Here is a 21,509-nt window from a genome sequence, read left to right as displayed (position 1 = left end):
GACCTATTTCAGAGAGATGAGAGAAATAAATGATGATGGATAGAGAGAGACCATTGCCTGGTGCCTGCCTACAAGTAAACATGCAATAAATGGTAGCTGGTCTATCAGAATCTGTTTTGTTGTTTGTTTAAATTGGGAGAAATTATTTTCAGGCTTCCTCTACCCATTTTCTTTCAATCTGGAAGTGTCTGTTTTCTTTACCTGTTCTTCTCTTTTCTCTTTGATGGGCTGGCTGATCAATTAGTGATCATGGCACACTTCCCCTTGTCCGAGTTTCTGCTAATTAAGAGGTGGTTGCTAAGAGATGCCGGGCACATTGGTAAGCAGTTCTGTGCTTCTCTCTCATCCCCTTCATTCGTTCTCAGCCTCACTTCATCCCCACCACACTCACCTCTCTCTCATCTTCTATTATCAGGGTCTGAAAAGATTTGGAGAAATTGATAAACCTGGATGGCTACCCCTGACCAGAAAGTGGTTTCTAGGCCCCAGAGACCTGCCCGGGGACCGAAGGGGAATGGGGCCTGCCTGGGCCCCCTGGACAGCCTGGAGTGTATGGAGACACAGGAGATGGTGCTGGCAGAGGTAGCCATGCTGAGGAAGGCACAGGAATTCTTCCAGACCTGTGATGCGGAGGGCAAGGGCTTTATCGCCAGGAGGGATATGCAGGTAAGAGGGGCCTGTCCACCTGGAAAGCCAAATGGCCTGGGTCTCCCTGTCTCAGGTTACAACTTGCCCCCTTGGAGGCACCATCCTTAACAGAAAAGAGGCCTTAAACTCTGCCCTGGGAGGAGGTATCGGTCCAAGCTCTCCGGGTTCCCTTATTTTTCTGGTCTTTGCTTGCTGTCATACTCGGGGGTTATTTCCCTTCCTGACTCAGTAACTCCCCGGGGTTGGGGAGAAGGTGATAGCACTATAAGGGACGTACGTCAGAGACGGTGAAGAACCTTCTGAAACAGGTGAAAAGGCACCAATTTGTTGCTTCACATCAAAGCTCTGCTGAAGTCCTTCCTGGGAGGTGCATGTGTGTCGGGGCAGCTCGCAGAGAAAGGCATTCCTGGAGCTCACCTTGTCTGTTCCTCTCTCTGAAACCCAACCACGCTTAACCCCTTCTGTAAGCATTTCCAGAGAGAGAGAATACAGATCCCCAGTGCACACATCTGCTAGTGTGGGGCTCAGCAAACGGTCCTTAAAGGGCCAGAGGATATATATTCTAGGCTTTATGGGCAATGTGGTCTCTGTCCTGACTGCTCAGCTCTGCATGAGTTGTCATAGGCAATATGTAAATGAACGAGAGTGGCATTGTTCCAATGAAACTTTATTTATGGACACTGAAATTTGAATTTCAAATAATTTTCACGCATCACCAAAAGTTTTTTTAATGTTTTTTTTCAACCATTTAAAAATGTAAAGGCCATTCTTAGCTGACTGGTCATACAAAAGTGGGATATGTCTGATTTATAGCTAGGAAATGGTTTGCCCACCCCTGGTCTGGTTCTTCTTGGTGTCTCACTTAAGTCTCTTATGCTGCAGTCATGATTTCACCCTGATGTGAGTAAATAAAATTCAGGCTCCACTGGAGCTCTATGGAAGCATCTCTTTTCCATATCTTGTTGCCACTTGCTCTGTCAAGAGCATTTTTGGCAGCTATGCTATTAGAAGCAAGACCTGCAATGGCCAGGTTTTCTTTTTTTTTAAGTCTAGGTTTTCAGAATATACTAAAGTTGGACAATGAAACTAGACCTCATTAGTATCAATCCCATTGCTGCTCACTTGTGTGAGTCACAAGGCGTGGAGGCTAAGATGAGCGGGTCTTTCTCTCCTGGCCCAGAGGATGGTGTATTCTGGCTTCTCCCAGCACCCCTCCACCATCCAGTAGTTGCACAAATTGAGAGGAAAAGACCTGGGAAATAGAGCCAGCTAAGCCCACAGTGAGATCAGACTTGTGGGTTCAATTTCTTTCAGTAATTGACTCCCCAATAAAGTCTGTCACTGAAACTCATCCCCAAAGCCTCACTTCAGGTAGAAGGCCGGATTTCATGTATTTTGTGCAAACCAGTGACAAAACCCTGTCTGCAAACTTCACTCACAGGTCTGGTAGTGGTGCTTGGTGGTCATAGTTCCAATAGCGCCCTTAACTTCTGCTTATCCCTTCTAGAAACAGGGAAAAGGGCACTCACATTTATTGAGGGTCATTCTGGGTCACATGCACAGTGCACCTCACTGTGTAGATCCCCGTTAACCTGCATTGAAACCCGCTCTTCAATGAAAGGAGGCAGAGGCGTGGGGAATCTAAGCTGCCAAGTGGAAATCGTTAAAGAAATCATTTGTGTTTGACTTGGAATGAAGTCAGAAACATCGAGTGCAGAGACATCAACTCAGCTATATCCCTCCTTAGTCTTCCTCCCTCATTCCTCACTCCTGACCCAGGTGGGGGGGCGGGGGGGGGATGGCATCCACCAGCAGATGCATGTGCATTCATGGCACTTATTTCTACCAGCTCCTTAGTTTTTTGAAATTTCTGTGTAACTGTGGACAATGAAGCATTGAACATTCTTCATATTTTCAGACTAAGAGAGTGCTATCAAGAGAGAGAACAAAGCTTGTCACCTAAGCACTTTCTCTGATGCTTCCACTGGTCACGTCTGGAGAAAGACATGCTGGAAAGAGAGAAACAAAGGACAGTCGCCTCTCATAGTTGACCCCAGGCTATCTGCGTAAAGTCCACGTGCCCCGTGGTTCTCCTGGGCAGAACCTACAGATATCTGCCTGCTGCCTGTCACTCCCACATCATCACCCCTTTGGTTGGTGGCCAGCTCCATGTACCTGCCCAGCACCACCCTTCTCACCATCAGCTCCTAGCACAGCCTCATGGGAGCCGGAGGGAGAAGAGTTCAAAGTGTTCACACACAAAAATTCAGCCACTAGGAAAGGCCCTTTAAAACTGAGAACGGCTCTCAAGGAAGGAGAGGCTGTGGGTTACGTGGGATGGAGAACGTAGGGGCTGGAGGAGGCCGTGAAGAGGCAGAGTTGGAACAAAACCACAGAGAGCTCGCTGTCCTTTTGAAAAATGAATGGGAGAGTTAAGCTCCTTCCCCAGTGCTCTTGTTCCTTCTCCTGATTAACAAAAGCCCATGTGCAGAGTGTGAGGTGGACTTCCCAGTCATCTGAGAGGTGGGGGACACGGCCACCATGGGCGGAGCCCCAGCAGGAGGCAGTCCGCCTGCCCTGAGGAGCAGAGAGCCCAGACGGGAAGGAGCAGGGGCCAGGAGAAGGCTTTCTCCTTAGCGGTCCCTGGAGGGACTGAAGTGGCTGCACTGAGGGCAGGGGCTCCTTGTGAGGACATCCTGCTGCAGGGTCGAGAGGGTGGAGCCTGACCTGTGGGAACAGCTTAGGCAGCCCTTGAGGGTCCTCAGCTCCACCCATCCGCCCTCAGACTCCACTCTCCTCCACAGGGAACCTCTCCGGCTCCAAGGGATCACTCCAGGCAGAATGGGGGTACAGATTGCTTTTCAGGGTGGGGTCTGCACAGTCCGCTAGAGAAGCAAGGGCCCTAGAGGGCCAAGGGCCCAGGGTGAGAGCCAGTCCTGTCTCACAGGGACAGAGGGACATGAAAGGCCAAGCTGGAGAGGGCACGGAGGGACTCCTGCATCTGGGGGAGGGAGTGGCATGCAGGGTGGGAGCAGTTCTCTCTGAAGAAACCTAGAGCCTCAAAAACCCTGTTTTCCTGATATTTTAGAGGAGTGAAATGGTTATCTACCTCCCAGCACTGCCTAGAACTCCTGGCTTAGCCAGACTGTTAAGAATCATGTAGGAATCGGCAGACCAAGCGAATCTGGCCCAGCAGCTGTTCTTGCAAGTGAAGTTGCATTGGAACACAGTGTGCTCACTCATTTACATAGTGTCCACAGCGGCTCTCACTCCCAAGGCGGAGCTGAGCAGTTTGTGCCCAAGACCGGAGGGCCTGCAAAGCCTAAATATGTACTACCTGGCCCTTTACGAAAAGGGTTAGCTGATGCCTGATTTAGGTTAACAAGAAGACTTTAAAAAAATTTTTTTTAATTGACCTGAGTGTTAATTCTGAATCTGCAACTTGCTAGCAATGGGCGTTTGTATGTCTCGGCACCCTCTGGCCATGCTTCCTCCCCTGTGAACCATTGTAGCACCTCCCAGCATTAGAAGAGAACAAGTGAGCAGGAGGGCACTGAGCCCTGAGACCGAACCTGGTGTGTTTCTGGTGCACGGTGGGAGGGAGGGGGACTTGTACCCTGTGTCTTAACCCAGACCCAGTGTCCTCCACACCGTGATTTTTAAAAATTGTGGTAAAATGTACATCACATAAAATTTACCATTTTAACAATTAAGTGTATAGTTCAGTGGTACAGATAGTTCAATATGTCCACTTTGTTGTGCAGTGCAGCCTTCACCACCATCCGTCTCCAGAACTCTTTTCATCTTGCAAAATAGAATCTCTGGGCCCATTAAACACTGAGTCCCCCTCCTTCCCCCTCCCCCAGTTCCGGGTAACCACCATTCTACTTTCTGTCTATGAATTTTACTACCTCATCTAAGGGGAATTACACAGCATTTGCCCGTTTGTGACTGCTTAGCTCACTTAGCAAAATGTCTTCAAGGTTCATGCACATTGTAGCATGTGTCAGGGTATTCTTCCTTTTTAAGGCTGAATAATGTACCATGTACACACATGCTCATTTTGTTTCTCTGCTCACCGGTCAATGGACACTTGGGTCGCTTCATGTCTCTGAGTTTGAACAACAGTGCTATGAACATGGGTGTATAAATATCCTTTGAGTCCCTGCTTTAAATTATTTGGGGCACATGCTCTGAAGTACAATTACTGGATCACATAGTAATTTTTAGCTTTTTGAGGAACTGCCATACTGTTTTCCATGGTGGCTGCTCCATCAAGCTGTGATTTTAAGTGCAAGTCATCTGTCCTTCCTCAGAGATAAACAGAGGACTTTTCTGCTGAAGAAGGCACCTTCCATATGTACCTAGCTGGTGCTCTTTTTGTTTGTGATCAGTGTGCGAGAGTGAAGTCAATTTTGCCTCTTATAGAAAATTTGGCAATATCTGCAGGCATTTTTGATTGAAACTACTGGAGAGGAAGGTGCTATTGGCATCTGCTGGGTAATGTCCAGGGATGTTGCTAAATATCCTATAATGAACAGGACAGCTTCTCCCCGCTGCCCCTCCTCCAACAAAGAACTCTCCACTCCAAGATGTCAATAGTGCAAAGGTTGAGAACCCCTGTCTACACCAAGGAATCAGCCGAAACCAAGCACATCAAACCACAAAGCAGGAAAAAGGTGGATCCTGTCTCCACATTCTCACCCTGAAAACCTTTGGTTCTGGAAGCTCAGCTCTACCCCAGGGAAGACCTGGCTGGTGCTGGGACAGAGGTCTGGGCAGGATGCCGTGGAAGCCCCCAAAGGAGGGAGACTTTCATTCCGGCCCTAAGGATGGAGCTTGTCTGATTTTCTCTCTCATGAGTGTCCCCTGAGACATGGTTAAAGCAGCGCAAACATTTGCTTCAAGCTTCAAGGGGCATGCCATGGGCTGTGACCGGGAAGGTAGAGGGGTCAGGCTGAGTGCAGCAGAAGACAGTGCTTTCCCGGGCCCTGGAGCCCGAGGCCTCAATGCTGCTGCTGCAGGCTTGCACAGTTTATAAGAACCTACAGTAGTGCTGCTCTGGAGTCTAGACCAACGTTGTGTCAATAGGAGTCCAGGATCCCTGTGATCACTCTTAGTCACTCATTTATTCAACAAATATCTAAATACTCCATGTGTGTCAGCACGGGGCTGGGTCCTGGGGTCACAGTAGCGAGGAAAAGTGAATGGGGTTCCTGTTCTCAGAGCTTCGAGTCCCCTGAAGGAGCAGACATTCACCAAGATATCACATCTACAGCATGTAAAATACAAGCCCAGGTGAGACCTGTGAGTGAGAGAATGGGTTTGGGGAGTCTGTGTGTACTGGCCGAACCTGGGGCCACAGAGCTCCCTGAGCAAGAGAGGCCAGAGCTGAGAGGGAAGCAGCAATTCAGAGTTTCTTAAAGGTGGTGAAGGGGGGCCAGTGTTTACAGGAGTCGCAGATTCTGAGGAGCAGGGCCCGCCCTGGGCCAGGGAATAGGGCGCGCTGATGTCCTTCCATGTCTCCTCCCTGCTGCCAGCCTGCCAGGGTGGGGGTGGGTGGGAGTGAAGCAGGGGCTCTTTGAGGCCGTGCCTGATGGTGCTGGCCAAATAGATGGTGGTGGTCGGTGGGCAGGTGTGGGATGGTAAGCGGACAGGGAGTGAGAGAATGATTAACCAGAGGACCCCTGGACTGCAGCAGGAGCCGGGATGGGAAACTGGGTCTTCCTCCCAGCGCTGGTCTCTGCTGTGACCTCAGAGTCTCACGGTTATTTACAGAGAGGAAGGAGTAATCCTGACCAGACACAGCGCACTAGGTACCCAGGGAACAAGACCAGAATAAGCTGCAGGCCCTGAGAGGAAAGACAAATAAGAGAGAATTATAGTTACTAAGACGAAAGGGTTTTTCAGGTAAAAGGGGTTATGAACTCTGGCGTGGTGCGGCTTGCGGAGAAGGCTGAAGAAGAACTCAGTGCGAATTTGCCAGGATATGAAGAGTGGGAATTACTTGGAGGATATAATATTGCTCTCTCATCTTCACTGACAGCAGGAAGAGGACACTGGGTTTGAGATGTGGACAGAGGATTGGGATTAGACAATGGGAAGGATTTGTGGCGGGATACGTTAGATGCAGGAATAGTGCCTAAGGTGGGGTATGACATAGCTCCTCTTGGCTCTTCCTAACAAGAGAAAAGTTATCACGTGTGGGTGGTTTGGGTGAAAGCCAAGCTGAGGACCCCACCGACCTCAGCAGTTTCCTTCCAGCCCTTTTCTGGCTTCAGCTCTGTGTGTGCTGTCCCATTTCACACCAGGTCCAGCAACCCTAGGCTGACAGTGGGGAGGGAGAAGGGTGTTTCCAAAGAAAGGGCTGGAATCTGAATGGGCTTTTCCCCCACCTTCAGTGTGATGCCTTTTGTTTCAGCGGAGCTAATAAACGTTCTGCTTGCAAAACTGATTCCTCACTCCCCATTCTCTTCCTGCGGCATTTGGGATGGCTGGTTTATGGACTACTGGTAAACCAGAGACTCTGCTGTATGCTAAGCAGATGCACTTCTAGAATTTTTGCACACACGCTCACTCCCCTTCCTTAAGACAAAAACTCATTCATGTTTAATTTAATTCTTCTAAATGGCTTTCACATCATCCTGTCTTCCCACTTTGTAATGCATCATAGTCTCCCTAATGCACGTACTTGCCAAATTAAACTTTATGGCATATCAGCTAGAAGATTGCCACTGGATCAAGCCAAGTATTCTTGCATGTTATGTTATGAGCTTTACACCTGCCAGGTTTTTTTGTTTGTTTGTTTCGTGTTTTTTTTTGTCCAGATGAGTATGTACTCCCTTCCGGCAGCCTGTGTTCATTACATTCAGCTGTCAGTCACTTTCACAGGAATTCTGTGCACTTGTCCTTTGGCTAACTGGGAGGGGGGATATAAAATGAACTCCTTGGGGAGCCCTCATTTGGAGACTTAGATTATTAGGGTATAAGAGGACATTTGTTTCCACTATGCAAATTAGCCTTGGCTTGGGCCACTGCACACCAGGCCACGCTGCTCGTCATCCCATCAGTTGGTCCTTTCTGTTCTGGTCTCAGCCCAGGACTCAGGTCAGCATTTATTTATGACGTCACACACCATCTTGCCCAGGTTCCTTTAAAACACAAATGTTCTCTAGAATTGATACCTTAAGTCCTCAGCAGTTAACATCCTGTCAGGAATTAGTTGAGAGCCAGCAGGAGCAAGAGTGGAGCATAAACCGGTGTGAGGGGTACAGGTCACTCAGAGGGAAGAAGGGGCTAATCCAGTCCCCACTCGGAGCTGAAGAACCAATGTGTGTCCCAGAGAACTCACAGATGTGGTGCTGGGGCCCTGAGACATGAGTGGCCTTCATCAGAGAAAGCTCTGCGAGTGTGACCCACGCCCGCGTCTCAGTAGGGAGGTAGCATGGCTGAGGAAAAGGGGCTCAGGCAGAGCGGGAAAAACTGGGCACAAAACTGCTTCTGTCACCCACTCACTGAGTGGCCTTGTTTGGTCAGAATCAATCTCTCTCTCTCTCTCTCTCTCTCTCTCTCTCTCTCTCTCTCTCTCTCTCTCCCTCTCTCCCTGCCAGGCACTATGCCATATTCCTTACATTTGTTAGCTCATTTAACTTGACGGCCTCACATTGTGTGGGTATCACCCCACAATAGGATTCAGTCCTGTATAGTTTCCGGTACAGTCGGTCCATTACAGCTGTGAGAAGCACCAGCTTTTGAGTCAGACCTGGACTTGACACCTGGCAACGTCATTCCGTGAGGTCCGCAAGGTTGGCGACCACTGGTTTAAGGAAACCTTTGGAGCAGTGGTCGCCAAATGGTGGTCCACAGACCACTGGTGGTCTGTGAGGTTCAAAAGGTTGGCGGCCGCTGGGCTAGGCGACCATGGGACAGGTCATTGAACTTCACACCTCATCTATAAAATGGAGATAATAACACCCACCTCCTAGGGTTGTCATGAGAATTCAATGCAAAGATATATTAACATAGAAGGTATATAAATATATTGATAAATATATACATGTTTAAATACTTATAACTCACTTAGAAAATTGCCTAGCACTTTGGTAAGCACCCAATAACTGGTTGACATTCTACTATTCCAAGGAGGAGAAGGATGGTGAAGTGGTCTTCAGACGCTCACTCCGGCTTCTGTAGGACAGGGCCCCGATGGGCCTTTTTTGGCAGGAGGCCCCAGGCCACCCTCCATGATCATGAATGCTAACCAGTGCGGTCTGGGTTGTTTTCAGAGGCTCCATAAAGAGTTGCCCCTCAGCCTGGAGGACTTGGAGGATGTGTTTGATGCCCTGGATGCTGATGGCAATGGCTTTCTGACTCCAGAGGAGTTCACCACTGGGTTTAGTAAGTTCTGATGGATGTGGGGGCCCCATTGTTTGGGTCTCCCTAACCCTACAGAAAGTGCACCCTGCCCACCAGATCCTAGGGTCCTGGGAGCACAAGCTTTTCTGCCTTCCTGACACTTTCAGGCTCTGGATTTTGTGGCTCTTTCATATGTCTTCCTTGGCTGCTCACACCACTGCTCTGTCAGTGCTTACCACACTGTCACTGCCAAGTTCCCTGCCACCAGGAATGGCAAGTGGAATCCAGAGAAGCTCTGGCAGAAGGCCTGGCATGAAAGGGGGAGCTGAGATGAGATTCCCAGCCTCTCATTTCTGCCTTGGTACTAGAGGACGATAAAGTGGGACGACTCAGACTCCGGCTGAGTCTCGGGGTTTAGGACTTCCTAGAGGGTTTGAATAGGACAGTCATTCCAGGTTAACCAGGAGATCAGAGATCCTTGAAGAAGACAAGAAAACCAGCTATGCCATCAAATTAGACTGATCTGATATTGATTAGAGCAGATACTGATCAGATAAATCAGCAGGTACATTTCACCACACATGTGGCTCCCACGAGGTGCCGTATAGTTTACTGTGAAGTATCTGAGGCCTTTCCTGACTTTCAGGAGCTTGCAATGGTCTTAGGAAGATAAACTGTATTCCTAGACCGTATGAGAATGGGAAGAGTGCACCTGAAGCTATACAGTAATTTGCGAACGTGAAGTATAGCGATGCTGCTGGTAGGTCCAAGTAGATGATAACATGGAGCATGGGCGGTTGGGTCACTGGGGTATGACGGAGAGAAAGGTCTTGTTGTTTAGAGAAGAAATCAATGAAGAGATGAGTTCTAAGCCAGACTTTAAAGGACTGAGAACCACCAAGGTGCCAGAGTACCTGCCATGCATTCTGCCTTTCCCAGGTTCTATTCTAGCATCTCTGGCAGAGTCTCTTGGGAGTATGAAAGACACAAAATCCAGAATATGTTGTCCTAGGATATTTGCTATAGGTGGTTTCCCTTTTTCTTCTCTCAGATGAACCTCAAATGATTCTTGGCAACTGAGAAAGGGAAGGTCTTCTTGGGTGAGCATGGCCTGATTCAGACCCTTGTACCATGCATCCCCCAGGTCATTTCTTCTTCAGCCAGAGCAAGCCAAGTCAGGGAGATGCAAGTGAACAGGTGGCCCCGCTCCAGGAGGAGAAGGTGTATCAGTCCAGAGCGGAGGAGGATCTGGGTGACCTGGATGAAGATGAAGAAGCCCAGTTCCAGATGCTGATGGACAAACTTGGAGCCCAAAATGTTTTGGAAGAGTAAGTGGCGACAGTGACTTGGGGGAGGGAACCCAGCCTAGGAGCAACCTCTGTATCTGCTTCATTCAACCATTAATGTTTGTTAAGCCCCCAGAGCCAGGCCCAGGCTCCGTGCTGCCAGCTTCAAGACTTGCCCCATACAGCTTGCCCTTGCAATGTCCTGTTTGTGTGTCATGGTGTGGGGGCCCTGTCTCTGCTTTTCCCACTTTTTTCATGGGAATCAACTATCTCCCTACTCTCCCACTCTCTGCATTTCCTGCTATTCATTACCAGCACAGTCTGAGGCTCAGTGAGGAGCGCTCGCACATTAGAGGGCTGTGCCAGGCCTTGTGGTTTTCTCTGCATTTTGCCTAAGGCTTCACCCTCAGCTCACCAGCATTGCCACCTTCACTGGGGCCAACCCAGGCTCTCTGGGCTGCGGTGCATCCCAGCCACCCGCTATGGTAGGCTCCTGGCAAAGGCGCCCTTTGTGGAAGTGTCTGCACATTGCATCCCAAGCCAAACCAAACCTGTCAGGAAGCCGAGGCAGGAAATTAACCAGGTTTTACCAGCCCACCACTTGGAAATCAGTTGCTCAGCTAGAAATTTTAGATGGAACTTCAAACAAAACATAATACTCCATTTTTCTATTTTTTTTTTTGCAAAAAGTGTTTTGGAAGAAAGACATAAGAATCTGAGCCCTGACATTTAAAATGGAATTTAAAAAAATGATATAAAATAAAATAAAGTGATGGCGTCACTAATGGAAACCATACAGTGACCTGAAAAACATGGAATACTCCACCCCCTATTTCTGTTGCCTTTTGCCTTTTCATTTTTGAGTCTATAGGTTTTGGGTTGGGTGTGTGTTTCATGAAGGGTGGGAGTGGCCTAATGATTGGAGCTGATGTGTCCTGAGCTTGGGAAGAAGAGACTGTGATAAAGAGGAAGCAGGAGAGAAGGAGTCTGCAACAACATGCAGGCCAAAGAAAGTGTCTGTTGCTATGTGAATTTTCTAGCAAATGACAGGCTGTGCAAATGATTTGATTGGCTGTGTCTGAGTTGAGAAAAGCTGGGAAAACCTGTGCCAGGCAAGGAAAGGACAGGTGGAGGGGCTAGGAGAGAGCCCTGCGGGAGGCTCTGGCCAGGAAATGAAATGACAAAGTGGCAGCGGCAGCAGCTCTGCTCAGGCCTGGAGGGCTGGTGCAGGCGCAGATCTGCAGAACTGGAGTGGGTTAGGCAGGCGTGCTGGGGGCGCAGGTATGTGTGAAGCTCCTTAGTCAGACACCTGACTCAGCTTCTCCAGGGACAAGAGGCCAGAGCACAGTGACCACTGCCAGTGGCTACGTGAAGCCTCCTCCTAGAGGAGGGGGAAGGAGAGGGCAGTGTGGCGAGCCAAGGGACTGTAATGCAGAGAGGTGCCTCTCTACCCCCATCACTTCCGGAACAGCCACCTTCTTGGCAGGGCCCGCAAATCAGAGTTCATCAGATGTCACCAGATGTCTGACTAATGTCAGAGGCACAAATGAGTCACATGAGATTTCTGGAGAAGAGAAGGCTCTGGGGAAGGTTTCAAGAGTGGCCTACAAAAATTGATACATAGAAGATGGTGACCAGCAATTTCCATCCTCATTGGGGTGGAACAAGAAGGAAGAGGGCTTAACTTTCAGCAGGAGGGCTGTGACTGTGGGACTCCAGATAAGGAAATAGAGGAGGCTATGAAGACTAAGATTTCAAGCTCCAAGATGGTTTGTGTGTTGTCCTGGAAGCAGGAAGATGGACAGGTTGACCACCCAACTCCCTTCTAGCTCCATACGCCTATATCTTTCCAGAGGAGAACCCTGGGTGTAGAATGGACATCTGGAGTCCCACCTTTTTTTGACAGTTTGATTTGTTGAGTGATTTTGTTGTTTATGTGCCTGGTTTATTATTATTATTATTATTATTATTATTATTATTATTTTACTAAGGGTTTAAAGACTTGTCTCTTCTCTAGAAATCTGGGGGAGTTGATGTGGCCATTAATAAGCGGTTCAAGAGCTTTGGGAAAGGGTCAAATGGGTCTGCAAATCTCACTGGAGGTTCGAGCCCAATTGGTGGTTCTGTCAGGCCCCATTAGGAACTTGACAAATGTGAAAAGACCAATATAGGCTAGTAAGATGGATCTTTTTATAATGCAGTTATTCATGAGGAAAGCAACCTGTCATAGTGACAGGAGGCCATTGTGGCATCACCCTGAGACCTTTTTTTAAATATATATATATATATTTTTTATTGATTTTTTACAGAGAAGAAGGGAGAGGGATAGAGAGTTAGAAATATCGATGAGAGAGAAACATCAATCAGCTGCCTCCTGCACATCTCCTATTGGGGATGTGCCCACAACCAAGGTACATGCCCTTGACCGGAATCGAACCTGGGACCCTTCAGTCCGCAGGCCGACGCTCTATCAACTGAGCCAAACCGGTTAGGGCAACCCTGAGACCTTTTAGCTCTGAAACTTTTTTGCCCCATCCATTGTGCCCAGATAATAAAGTAGATAGCCACAACATGTTCTGTGTGGGGAGAATGGAGCTCATTATGGGAAATAAGGAAGCTCCTTACCTCTCCTTCACTTGTTTCTCAGATTCCTTCATGCCACCCAGTTCAATGCTAGTTTTTCAACAGATGATAAATACTTGTTAGGTGGATGGGTGGATGGGTGGGTGGATAAATGGATGGATGGGTGGGTGGATAAATGGATGGATGGGTGGGTGGATAAATGGATGGATGGGTGGGTGGCTTAATGAGTGGGTGAGTGAGTAGATAGATGGATGGATGGGTAAATAGATGGACAGATGGGTGAGTGGACAGGTGGTCTAGATGAGTTGGTGAATGCTTGAATGAGATGGAGCAAGGGAAGGAAGGAGGGAGGGAGGGATAATTGGACAGATGATACGATAACTAACCAGAGATAGATCTATTTCTCAGTTGGCCTCTTCTCATAGAGTAATATCTATATTCCAGGCACATTAGTAACATGATACTATCAAATACCACTTCTGAGGAAAGTTTCTCAAATATGGTGCTTGTGATATAAGCACAAAGGATTTTATTCATTATCATGAGGGTTTCTGGTCATAGCTACCCTCATATCATAGTGGTTGTAGAATTTAATGGAGTGCAAATCAGATTACTGTCTGGCTCAGTGGGGTCATTGGCTATAGATTACTGAGTTTCTCCAGAGAAGGGAGCAGGGTCCATGGTGTACACCACCTCCCTATTCCTCGCTGCTGGTCAGCATGACCCTAGGTGTCTCTGCTGCTGTGCATGCACATATGAATGTGCCCTGTGGGCCTGTTTGTGTGTGTGTGTGTGTGTTTGTGTGTGTTTTTTTGGGGGGCGGTTTCTGGCCATGTCCCTCTATGTCTTTGTCTCTCTGCCTGCTCTTTCCCTCCTGACTTTGTCTTTCCATGTGGTGCACACATCTTTCAGACTTGCCACTTCCCCTCCTTTCACCTGTCAGTCATTCCTGCTGCCACCAGGCCCCAGTGGGGTGTTGCCTATTCTCTTCCTTTTCCCGCAGTGACAATTGCTTCTGCCATCCATCAAATGGCATGTCTCTCCCTCTCAGCTGTGAGGACCTTCCTTCTTAGGGTGACAAGCTCTCTCCTGTAGTTCCACAGCCTTTGTCCTCACATGCACCAGACTCCTGTCCTCCTTTCTTCTTCTGGGCATCTGAGATGTACCCAGCATGCAGCTGTGCACGCTCAGCACCACCAGCCCATAGAGAAAGACAGGGGAGTGGAAGCAGCCAGTGAGGCAGATAAGGAGGTCAACACAGAAGTCAGACAGCCCGAGTGTGCCTCCCAGCTCCATCCTTTACCAGCTGAGTGGTCTGAGACAGCTCTTCCACCTCTCCTCTCCCCATCTGTCACCTCATCTCTAAATGGGTGATGGCAGCACCTGCCACAGAGGTTGCTATGAGATAAAATGAGCTAATATGCACACAGCAAGCACTCGGTAAAGGTTAGCCACTGTCGTCATTATGATGACGATGCTGTTTCTGGCTGCCTGTTTCACAGCTGGGGACTTGTGTGTTCCCTTAAAGCATCAGTTCTCAACCTTCCTAATGCCGCGACCCTTTAATACAGTTCCTCATGTTGTGGTGACCCCCAACCATAAAATTATTTTCGTTGCTACTTCATAATTGTAATTTTGCTACTGTTATGAATTGTAATGTAAATCTCTGATATGCAGGATGTATTTTCATTGTTACAACTTGAACATAATTAAAGCATAGTGATTAGTCACAAAAACAATATGTAATTATATATGTGTTTTCCAATGGTCTTAGGCGACCCCTGTGAAAGGGTCGTTCAACCCCCAAAGGGGTCTCGACCCACAGGCTGGCGACCCACAGGTTGAGAACCGCTGCCTTAAAGCCTCATTTCCACACTCTTACATTAACGTTCCTTTCCTCTTGCAGTGAAAGTGACGTCAAGCAACTCTGGCTGCAGCTGAAGAAGGATGAGCCTCACTTACTGTCCAACTTCGAGGATTTCCTGACCAGAATCTTCTTGCAGCTCCAAGAAGCCCACGAGGAGAAGAACGAACTGGAGTGTGCCCTGAGAAAGTGGGTGCCCTCAGCTGCTCTCTGTCCATCTGTGTGAAAAACAGGAATGCAAATGGTGCTTTCTCTTATATTCTGTAAGAGTGGGAGCCAGAGTGGGAGGCCTCATTGCCGTCATAATGTGTGTGTGTTTGTATCTATATCTATATCTATATCTATATCTATATCTATATCTATATCTATATCTATATCATCATCTATATCTAATCTATATCTAATGTATATCTATATCTATATCTATATCATCTATATCTAATCTATATCTAATGTATATCTATATCTATATCTATATCTATATCTATATCATCTATATCTAATCTATATCTAATGTATATCTATATCTATATCTATATCTATATCTATATCTATATCTATATCATCTATATCTAATCTATATCTAATGTATATCTATATCTATATCTATATCTATATCTATATCATCTATATCTAATCTATATCTAATGTATATCTATATCTATATCTATATCTATATCTATATCTATATATCTATATCTATCTATAAGCCCTTGCTCACATTTGTTAGGCTCTTACCATATGCTAGGTGCTATTCTAAATGCTTTATATACACTAGCTCATTTAGATTTATTTTATTTTACTTTTTAATTAATTTATTTTTTAATTCTCACCCAAGGATATGTGTGTTTTTAAAATTTATTTTAGAAAGAGAGAAGAAGAGAGAGAGAAGAAGAGAGAAAGAGAGAGAGAGAGAGAAACATGAATAGTTGCTGCCCATATGCGCCCCAACTGGGGAATGAACCCACAGCCTTTTGGTGCACAGGATGATGCTCCAACCAACTGAGTCACCCGGTGAGGGCTCAGTTGGATTTATTTTTATTTACATCACAGATGAAGAACTCAAGGGACTGAAAGGTTAAGTAACAAGCCCCAGAATACACATCTTGTAAGTGGCAGAGCTGGGGTTCAGAGGGAGACAGCCTGGCACTGAGACTAGTTGGAAAACCACTCTACCTACTCTGGACAGGAAGCCTCCAGCGTACTGAACCCACCCTCCCAACTCTGGACTGGCCCTTGGTTCACTGCATTCCCCCTTATGATCACACTCTGCCATCATAGCTCATGTCTCTCCTGCTGCCCTCTTTGCCCTCAGGGCCTCTCCAGGAAACTAGCAATTTCTAGGATTCCTGGAGGAGGCAAGACCAGGCCAGTGAACACCAACACCTGAAGAGGCTGCTTAGGAGTCAAATGAAATTCAGCCAGGCACCTGTTGGCCACAGATGCAGGACCAACCTATTCACCTGTAGTAAGGGAATGAGTGTGCCATTTGGGTGCTGTGCTTGTACACAGCCATTGCATGTATATTACAGCAGTGAGCTCGTGTGCTGTGAAACATAGTGTAACTACGGATGATGCATAATCCTGAATGTGCAGCCAAAATGCATGGCTGCGTTTGGGTAGCGCTCAGAAGCATGCAAAGGTGGCCCTCCCCCATGCCTCAGCCACAGACTCATCCCCACCTGGAGACCCGCCTATATTCCATAGGAATCCTCAGCAATTCCAACACAGACCACACCCCCACCCATGCAGATACTTCCCCACAAGCTTCCTGGTGCCCAGCACAGCCTCCTGAGGGCAGTGTTTCAGAGTCTGTGTGGACATGGCCTTAGTGAAAGCTCGCAAGCCCCTAATTAAAAGAGATCGCCTTGTGTCTTACTGAGAAGGTCAGCTGCCATGTATTACCCGAGCTCTGTGCCCCCGCCCCTCACATTAGCTCTAAAGATAACTTGTTGAGGTCCACTGGTACACATAGGAACTTTAGGACCCTGAGTTATGAGAAAGTTGTGACCAACTAGTGTTGGGGGGACCTGGTTTAACTGAGCAATGTCATGAGCCTTCTGGGAAGAGGCCCCCAAGGCTCAGAGAAAGGAGGGTTGAGGATACATTTCCATATAGTCTGTAGCTGATTAAACCATGAGCCAGACAGATCTGAGTTTGAATGTTGGCTCTGGCACTTACTAGCTGTGTGAGTTAGGCAAGTTACTTAAACTCTCCGAATCTCAGCCTCCTTATCCAGAAAACTAAAGGCCCAGTGCACAGATTCGTGCACTGGTGGGGTCCCTTGGCCTGGCCTGCACCCTCTCGCAATCTGGGACCTCTCAGGGGATGTCGGAGAGCCGGTTTTGGCCTGATACCTGCAGGCCAGGCCGAGGGACCCCACCAGTGTACGAATCTGTGCACCAGATCTCTAGTATGCATATAAGATCTTTGGTTAATCTCTTCCTGCCCTCCCCTCTACCCACTACCCTCTGAGATTAAACAGTCTGTTCCATGTTTCCATGCCTGTGCATTGAGCATTAACCCCCTGGTGGTCAGTGTGCATCATAGCTACCAGTTGAATGGTCAAACGGTCTAATAGTTGCTTAGGCTTTTACATATATACTAGAGGCCTGGTGCATGAAATTCATGCACGAGAGCTGGGGGAGGGGCCCTCAGCCTGGCCTACACCCTCTCCAATCCGGGACCCCTTGGGGCTGCTGGCTCCTAACTGCTCATCTGCCTGCCAGCCTGATCCTCCTAACTGCTCTCCCCTGCCTGCCTGATCGCCTCTAACTGTCTCTGCCTTAGCCTTGCCACCATGGCTTTGTCCAGAAGGTCGTCCAGAAGATGTTCAGCCTAATTAGCATATTACCCTTTTATTAGTGTAGATGCCACTTTGTCCTAAAAATGTAGGTTGTTAGCAGGTTTTCCTATCGTGGAAGGGGAGCCTGCAGTAGCATCCTGGGTTCTGACCAGGGCTTATGCACTCATGCTTTATCTCAGCAGATGAGATTCCTAGAAGAACACTCTTGGATGTACCTTGAACATTTCTATTGATTTTGCCAAATCATCCTCCAAAAGTGTTGAACCACTTTAAACTCCCACCAGCAACCATGCATGTGCCCTCTGTCCTACTTTGATGCCAATATCATTGATTTCCCTCTAGAAGCTTCCCTCCCCTCAGCTGGGACTGCTTGGCACTTGAGCCAACCTCACTGTTCAGCCCAGGACTTGATTTCCTGAGATAGAATTATAGAGGAGGAAAAATAGTTTTCCTCTACCCTTCTGAGTTCTTAGCGGAGGCCCTTGTAATGAAAGACAGATTACCAAGAGAAAAACAAAAGTTCATTAACATATGTACCTCGTGTATATGTGGGAAATCCCAGGGAAAAATGAATAACTCCCCAAGGTGGCTTAAAATCCAGATTTAAATACCTTTTTCCTAGGGAGAGGGGACGGGAGATGTAGGCCTCAGAGGAGAGTACATGATTTTTAGGAAACATAAATGGGGGTGGGGGGAGATAGTTTGTAACAAAGTTTGGGTGTGATGTGAACTTCTAGTCTCCTGTCCTGTGACTGGAGTCAGTCTTCACTGGCTGATGGCACTTTCCCCATCAAGGGGACCTTTTGGGGGGGTCCGATTTTAGGCAGATCAGGAGACTTCAGTGAAAGCCTCTCCTTGCATTTGCTGTTTTTCAAGCATCTGCAGCTCAAGATCATCAATATAACAACATGGCATATGTTGGGGTGGCCTGTTCTCTGACCTTCAGAATAAACCCAACAATAGCTTGTTTCCTCTTAGATGATTTGCCACAGTAGCGTTATTCCCTGGAGACAGTATTCTGACCAGACCTTCCTGGGAGTGGTCATAACATACCCTGTGCTTGTAGAAAGGTGTGGGCCATATCACTAAATAAATCAGGGTCAGTTTTCTCATCTTGTGGAAAGGGAGATAAGGTTATGCTAGTTTATCTCCCTTTCCACAGGTTTGCTGCAGGTTTGTGTCTCTGCTGCAGTCCCAGTGGCTCTGGGGCTTGGAGCTGCTGAGTGCCGGGCCTCCTTGAAGGCTTGTGTCTCTGCTCCTACGCCTCCACAGCAGTGGCGACCAAGCAGGCCCACAGGCCCTCCAGCATTCTGCCCCAGCTGCCACCATCTTTGTCAAGGAGTGACAGCAATTTGCATATTCCCTTCTATAGGTTGTGGGCGCAGCCATCTTTGTTGCAGAGTGATGGCTAATTTGCATATTACTCTTTTATTGGATAGGACTAGAGGCCCAGTGCACAACAATTTGTGCACTCGGGGGGGAGGGGGTCCCTCAGCCAGGCCTGTGCCCTCTCGCAGTCTGGGACCCCTTGGGAGATAACGACCTGCTGGCTTAGGCCCGCTCCCGGGTGGCAGAGGGCAGGCCCAATCCCTAGGTGCAGCCCCTGGTTGGGCTCAGAGCAGGGCTGATTGGGGAGTTGGGGCACTGCCCCCTGTCATGCACAGAGCAGGGTGGATCGGGAGGTTGCGATGCCACCCTCAGTCACGCTCAGGGTAGGGCTGATTGGGGGGTTGGGGCAATGCCCCCTGTCACACTCAAGGCAGGGTTGATGGGGAGGTTGCGGCGCCACCCCCTGTCACGCATAGAGCAGGGCCAATCAGGGGGTTGGGGTGCTGCCTCTTGTCACTCACAGAGCAGGGCCCATCAGGGGGGTTGGGGCTCCGTACCCTGTCACGCACAGAGCAGGGCTGATAGGGGAGTTGGGGCACCGCCCCCTGTCACACACAGAGCAGGGCGGATCAGGGGATTGGGGCACCGCACCCTGTCACACACAGAGCAGGGCGGATCAGGGGATTGGGGCACCGCACCCTGTCACACTCAGGGCAGGGCCGATGGGGAGGTTATGGCTCTACCCCATCACACACAGAGCAGGGCCTGTGGGGGGCGGTTGGGGCGCCATGCCCTGTCACACACAGAGCAGGGCCGATCAGGGGGTTGGGGCGCCGCACCCTGTCACACACAGAGCTGCAGGGTGATCAGGGAATTGGGGAGCTCCCCCCTATCAGGCACAGAGCAGGGCTGATCAAGGGGTTGGGGCGCCTTCCCCTGTCACGAACAGAGCAGGGTGGATAGGGAGGTTGTGGCCCTGCCTCCTGTCACACACAGAGCCGCAGGGTGATCAGGGGGTTTGGGCGCTGCCCCCTGTCACGCTGATCCCGGTGCTGGGAGGCATATTACCCTTTTACTATATAGGATAGAGGCCTGGTGCATGGGTGGGGGCCAGCTGGTTTGCCCTGAAGGGTGTCCTGGATCAGGGTGGGGGTCCCCACTGGCGTGCCTGGCCAGCCTGGATGAGGGGATGATGGCTGTTTGCAGCTGGTCACACACCCTTCAGGGTGGGGGTCCCCACTGGGGTGCCTGGCCAGTCTGGGTGAGGGGCTGAGGGCTGTTTTCAGGCTGACTGAAGCTCCCAACCGCTCCTTTTTTTCTTTTTCTTTTTTATTCTGGGCCAGCTTTAGCTTTGAGGCTTGGCTCCAGCTCTTAGGCCTCGGCTGCTGAAAGCAGGTATCTGGTTTGTTTGAGTTCTATAATCGAAACACTGTTTCAACTCCAGCTCTGAGATCCCGGCTGGCTGAAAGCAGGTTTCTGGGGTTTTGTTTAGCTTCTATATTTGTAACAATGTTTCAAACTGCAAGCTCAGAGGCCGGCAGCGGCAGGCGGGGAACATTGGAGTCCTCCGTCACTGAAGCAAGCAAGCCTCATGTTCGCTTGAAGCTGCCTGGCTGCCGGCTGCCATCTTGGCTGGCAGTTAATTTGCATATCACCCTGATTAGCCAATGGGAGGGTAGCGGACGTACGGCTAATTACTATGTTTCTCTTTTATTAGGTAGGACTAGAGGCCCAGTGCATGAAATTTGTGCACTGGGGGTGAGGGGTCGCTCAGCCCAGCCTGCCCCCTCTCACAGTCTGAGAGCCCTCAGGAGATGTCCTACTGATGGCTTAGGCCCTGTGGGGAGTGGGCCTAAGCTGCAGTCTGGCCACGGAGGCTCAGAACAGGTGCCGTGTGTGTGTGTGTGTGTGTGTGTGTGTGTGTGTGTGTGTCCACTGGGGGCCTGCCCCCAGCCATGTTGGAGGCTCGGAGCAGGCACCCTGTGTATGTATGTTTGCTGGTGGCCTGCCTTCAGCTGTGCCATTGAGGCTTGGAGCAGGTGCCCTCTGTGTTGATCTCTCAGGCTCTTGGCCACACCCAGCCCCTCCTCCTGAGCTGGTCGTGACCATTATGGAGCCCTGGCCTCATTTGCATAATATATACAAATATGCATATATATGCAAATAATATATTATGCAAATGAGGTCAGGGCTCCATATATATAATTTAGCATTTTAGCAGGATGTCCAGGTGCTTTGGACATGGGTTTGAGAAGTGGGAGGCTGGGAATGAGGAGCTTGAGTTTGAGTCATGTGTGGCTCTCCAACCAGCTTGCTCTGTGACCTTGCTCAATTCTCTGGGTCTATCTGAGCCTTGGTTTTCTCACCTGTAAAATGAGGAGATTGGATTAGTTTCTGACCATCACCACACCCCATCTCGCCTCTGACCACAGCATTGATCACACCAGGAGCCATAGCACAAGTCAGGTACCCCCCAACCCACAGAGAGGATGGCACTCTTGTTCTCTAAGGAGGTGAGGGTAATTACAGTCTGAATGGGCCCAGCCCATGGCCTGGAATCCTACCTGCAGGGTATTTCTCTGCTGCCCACACTCCCGCAGAGAGAGGCCTGTGCTCCCGACCTGCTGCAGAGCCTCTT

The 21,509-nt window shown here is 49.0% G+C and overlaps 1 protein-coding gene across 1 annotated transcript in view; it reads left to right on the top strand.

Moving 5' to 3' along the window:
* Window positions 1-450: 450 nt before the first annotated feature.
* Window positions 451-21,509, top strand: part of CRACR2A (calcium release activated channel regulator 2A) — a gene marked incomplete at its 5' end in the record, with an annotated part of 82,720 nt that continues 61,661 nt past the window's right edge. Inside the window, 4 exons of the mRNA XM_081082362.1 lie at window positions 451-666; window positions 8,934-9,045; window positions 10,148-10,331; window positions 14,779-14,925. Of these exons, the coding sequence (XP_080938488.1) occupies window positions 451-666; window positions 8,934-9,045; window positions 10,148-10,331; window positions 14,779-14,925 (659 nt within the window). The remainder of the gene's footprint in view (window positions 667-8,933; window positions 9,046-10,147; window positions 10,332-14,778; window positions 14,926-21,509) is intronic.

The sequence above is a fragment of the Myotis nattereri genome (assembly GCF_964212035.1).
Source record: "Myotis nattereri genome assembly, chromosome: 2".
NCBI classification, from domain to species: domain Eukaryota; kingdom Metazoa; phylum Chordata; class Mammalia; order Chiroptera; family Vespertilionidae; genus Myotis; species Myotis nattereri.
The sequence above is the reverse complement of the archived record's forward strand: the minus strand, read 5'-3'. Positions and strand labels throughout refer to the sequence as shown.